General features: G+C 51.5%; 2 protein-coding genes across 2 annotated transcripts; both read left to right on the top strand.

Moving 5' to 3' along the window:
* Positions 1-1336: 1336 nt before the first annotated feature.
* On the top strand, positions 1337-1868 carry MIND_00504000 (CxC2 domain-containing protein; the record flags this gene model as incomplete). The annotated part of the gene is made up of 2 exons (XM_037361834.1): positions 1337-1692; positions 1739-1868. 2 exons carry the CDS (start codon positions 1337-1339, stop codon positions 1866-1868), a joined length of 486 nt encoding a protein of 161 aa, XP_037222126.1.
* Positions 1869-2311: 443 nt separating this feature from the next.
* MIND_00503900 (CxC2 domain-containing protein) lies at positions 2312-4117 on the top strand (the record flags this gene model as incomplete). Its single annotated transcript, XM_037361833.1, has 7 exons — positions 2312-2561; positions 2606-2706; positions 2754-2787; positions 2839-2924; positions 2972-3178; positions 3239-3728; positions 3783-4117. 7 exons carry the CDS (start codon positions 2312-2314, stop codon positions 4115-4117), a joined length of 1503 nt encoding a protein of 500 aa, XP_037222125.1.
* Positions 4118-4993: the final 876 nt, after the last annotated feature.

Here is a 4993-nt window from a genome sequence, read left to right as displayed (position 1 = left end):
TCGCGAAACTCTCGGACGTTGCGAGCTGTATCCACCAGCCGTGACGGTTTACACTGTACTTCAGACGCCGCGAGGTGCCCCCTTCCGACCAACTTCTTTGAAACGATGCGAATCTACCAGCCGCAGTCGCATGTCCTGCACAAGATCCACGAAACACCAAGAAACCTTCAACTTGGAGAGCGGCAAGTTCTTGGCTTATGGGAGCAATGCGATCCTCATTTTTGGACAGTTATGAAAATGTGGATTGGACTGCGGGATGGGCCTTGTCCGATGAGACGGGCAGTCTCTATGACTGCCATTATCTTCACATAGCGCCGACGGGGAGGTCAAGGAATCAACCCGACCTGAACTTCCCCCAACCGCGCCAGCCAAGGTTGACGCAGAGTAGCCTGTAATTACTTATGGACCAAAAGAAATAATTGTCGTGAAATAAATGGACAGCGCATCAAGTTGATGCCTCCATCTTTTCGCATGCCTCGACTCCCCAACGTTGTGCGACACACATATTTTGACGACGCCGCTGAGGAGGAATTCAACCACCTACAAGTTCATTATTCTCTGGATGGACAGCGTGCTGAGCCAGCAGACAAATCCATCGCCTAAAAAAAAGGCTCGCCTTAATCAAGAGGTCATTGAAACTCAACCTGAACTCGCTGACTGGATGCCATTCCCAGATGCGCAACTGGAGGACGTAAGAGAGCTGGTGGATACTGTGTCGTCGTTGGAGATTCAACTGGAAGAAGAATCGACATTGAAGAGAAAACGTTATGCATCGGTCGGTTGATACTACGACTTTATACAGAAGCTCATTCCCTTAGGACGATCCTATGGCAATGTGGCAACCACTGACGGCTCTCTTTCTGGAGGAAATGCTACGAAGAGACGGTCTCGGAAACCCTAACGCATGCCAAGAATGTGTGAATTGTCAAGCCAATCATATGGAGGAGACGGGGCTCCGTTTTTTTCGCTGCAAGCAATGTGGGGACGGACTCCATTGTGAGACCTGTGTGGAAGCCGCTCATCAGAAATTGCCGCTCCATGAATTGCAGGTATTTATTTCTTCACCGATTTTGTTACTTGTTTACCTAGCTTGTTTAGGAATGGACGGGTCACTTCTGGACGAAGGCCTCCTTGTTTTATGCCGGACCCATCCAGCATGGAGCTCGTGGTTTGGCGGGCTGTTATCAACTTGGTCATGACGGTGCCCCATGCCCATTCCCCAGTAACCGTCGACCGTTGGTGGTCATCGATGTCAATGGCATTTTTACTTTGGACGTGCAGTACTGTGGCTGCGTGAATCCGTTCGGATTCGACCCCGTCAGACAATTGCTTCGAAATGCGTGGTATCCGGCCACGACAACAAACCCTGCGACCTGTGCAACCTTCAACGTTTTGGAGACATTTCGCTTCCTGCGCTCCATCGCAAAACATCAATGTCCAAGACTATGTGCGCACGTTGGAGAAGTTGACGGATTCAACCGGACTGGAAAAGGTCCCAGATCGTCGCGTTGCTTTCGGTCGAATGGCTCGACAATACAGCTATCTTAAAATGATGAAGCGTGGAGGTCGCGGGCATGAAGCCAATGGAATTGTAACTACGCCGCCAGGGGCGTTGGCTGTGCGTTGCTGGGCATGCCCAGATGCTTCTCGTAACTTGCCTTCCGGATGGGACAAGGTTCCGGAGTCGAAGGCGTGAGTAGCTATTTAATCAAACTATTCTTGACCAACAAATGTGCAGATACTTGTATAAGCTCATGTTGGCATTCGATGCCAATTTCCGCCTGAAGAACAAGCTTCGTGCTGGAGAACGCATGGATCCGGCGTTGACCGATGGCTTGGGATACTTCGTGACGATCTGGACCATATAAAGAACATATCAAAACGCTCGTTGACGAAAAAGATGTCAGTGCGCTCTAGTCGAATCTATTCCATGTTAATGCGATACTTCAGGTCCAGGCTTGTGCTGCGTTTGCTGCTCTTTTGCAGAAGGAGACCAAATTGACCACTGGCCTGAGAGTTTCTGGCGTAGTTGGTTGTGTCTGTGCACGGCACGGCCTCGTACGTCGTCGAGGGATGGGAGACCTTCAACGTGGAGAACGGCAAGTTGCTTGATGCCAGGAACAACTTGGATACTAACTCTTTGTGCCAGCTATGGAAACGTGGATTGGACCGTGCTATCAACTCTGTCAGACGAGGAAGTTCTGTGGGTCTTGCTTGCATACGACATCGTATGTCACTGGCAAGTATACTTTCCTGAGCGCGTCGCACGAATGAAGACAACGGGCGTGGATATCGAAGAGATATTCACCGGATGGACCGTATTCGCCTGCAATACGGACTGCCGGTCTGGCATGCTGAAGCTCATGACCCCAAATGTCGAATTCAGTTTGCGCTTAGGTACTTGTTGGGTGTTGGAAAGACGGATGGGGAAAGCACCGAGCGTTTGTGGAGCCTACTCAATCCCGCAAGTTGGTCGACAAAGGAAATGGGAGAAGGCGCCCGTCATGATGTCCTGGAGGACAAGATCGACCTGATTAATTTTGAGAAAAACAGGAGCATGGGTCAGTTAAGGTTTCTTTGAGAGTTTAAGCTCACTATTTGCAAGGGCGGACACTTGCAAGACGTTTGATTGTCGCTGTAGCAGAGCGTCAAAGGCAGGGCATTGAATTCCAGGAGCTGGACGACAGCGTTCCTAAAAAAAAGGACGTGAATGGGCCAAGATGATGGATGCCTGGTATAAGGATAACACCCAGACGAATCCATTTGAAGTCCAGGGTGGGAAGCTCGGTATGCATGACGTTGAATACCTGTTGTAGCATTGATGACCTGTCTCGACAGCCGGGCCTAGTGAACGCGAAATAAGTGAAGAGTTGAAACGAGCTGAGGTGGAAGATGCACGAGCCGGATCAAACCTTTGCTGGAAGGTAAAATGACCATAACAGCGTTCATCAGAGCGGGTATGCAGCTTCAGGCCATCCAGTATGTCAAAGTCTTCATTCCACACACTCTATTCACTATCCCCAGGCGTCGTATACGGACTGCTCTGAAGGCAAAAAAGTCAGCAGATCAAGCGAGCCAGATACAAGAATTACGTCTATCTCTGATCAAACAAATGCGCACCTTCAAAAAACTTCAACTAACTTACATGCCTGGGGTTCAGGGTCTTCGCGACGCAGCGGTATAAATTGGACGCGGAGGACGCGCAACCGGAAACGCAAAGCTTTATCTTCCGTCACAGTTAACCGCGGAAGAGTGTCGACAAGTCAGCATGGCGGACTTGATTGAGACCGAAGCGAAATTGCGTCGGGGACAGTGTGCAGATGCACTGGCTGCCTTACGAGGGAGGCTTCATTCGAAGCAACACATGATTTGGTTTCGCGGGGAAAACATGGTGGGGCAACGTGCAAGAACGCGCTCCGTCACTCTAATGGCTCGGATGGAAGAAGGTGTAACGAAGGCCGCTGCCAAATATACTGAAGGCTACGAGGCTCTCGTTCACCTCAAAGGCAAACGTTACGCTCCCGAAGTTTCAAAAATTGGACAAGGCCCATTTGAACACTCGTATCGAAATCGAGAGGACGAAGATGCAGCAAGAAGCTTACGAACAGCAGACGGATCGCGACCTACGAGAGAGGAGACTGCTGCAAAAAAGAAGAAAACCAAGACGGCGCCAATTTCCTGGATTTGGGCAGCAGGCGGGCAGGCCGACGGGGTTGAACTTCATGACTGTGAGTAACTATGGCTTGTTGACCATTTGCTTTCGGTTGAACGTGGTATCATAGCTATGCGTGTCGAGTGGGCAAAAGCACGTGCACGGAAGGAACGCTGGAACGAGGAGGTTGAATTGTTGCGAGAGGAGATGAAGCGGGTCATGCGATCATTGAAGTGGGAGGCTTCAGAATGGCAAAAACGAGCCGACGAAGTTCGTTCAGACGTTGATGGAACGACGGCGGCTGGAATCCGAGCTTATGCGCTGCGTAACGTGTACCTGCATACTGAATTTATAGTGCGCTTTCGAGAGGAGTGGGACAAAACAATGGGAGCTGCTGTCCGTCATTGGGCAGCAGAGGAGGAGCGGGAAATATTAGAGGGAACATTTATGGCAGAGGGAATGTAGAGAACAATGTTAAAATTGTATGATTCGGACCAAATCAGTCGTAATGATGATATCAAAGCTGCAGGATAAAGCGGAGTTCGGAGATCAGCGGCAAGGAAGCACGGAAACGGGTGGGGTTTGAGTGTTGTCAGAGACCTGGCAACACACAGGGATGATGGAATCGGATTTTCTGGCAGTTCCCGGGGATGATTGAAACAGGCTACAGCCACGGGTGTCGGACAGCAGGCAAACAGCAATCAATGATGCTTAGCAGGTTCACAGCTGATTTGTCATATTGCTAGTGTCATCATGGATTCGACTGGGCAGGCTTTGTCAGCGTTTCCTGGTTTCTTCCCACTGCCACTACTGACCTGCTGCCTCGGCTTGCGCCAATAGGTGCGCACAATGGCAACATGAACAAGTGATTGAACAGTCTGCTTGGCACCTATACCATACATCCCGGCCGCTCAGCTTCTCAGTTTTCCGCCACATACAGCACCACGGAAACCTTGCTCCTGGAGCTTCCCCTTGCGACAACAGATGCACAGTATGCTAACAGGCGTCTATGGCGGCAGGCCTTTACCTGGAGTGACCGGGACCAGCAGCACTGGACCCCTGGCAGCACCAGAAAGCTGTACGCAATCTCGGGCATCTCCGGCACCGGGACGCTTACGATTGGGGGCCGCGGCACCGACTGCGGAACGCGAGACAACCACACATGCGTGCGGCTAACCTCTGCGCGCCACGAGCCCGACAACCGGGCCAGTCTGAGCGACAGCGGGCCGGGACACAAGCGGTGCCCCCCCGGGCCCCCCAGACGGCGGCACACGTATCGCGGCTGCTCCGCGGAGTACCCTTGCTGGCAACTATTGTCGAGCTCATATGCTGCTCCCCCAT

This window comes from Mycena indigotica, assembly GCF_014461135.1.
Source record: "Mycena indigotica strain 171206Taipei chromosome Unknown Mind.scaff0004, whole genome shotgun sequence".
NCBI classification, from domain to species: Eukaryota; Fungi; Basidiomycota; class Agaricomycetes; order Agaricales; family Mycenaceae; genus Mycena; species Mycena indigotica.
Note: the sequence above shows the minus strand (reverse complement) of the source record. Positions and strands in the feature narration are given on the sequence as shown.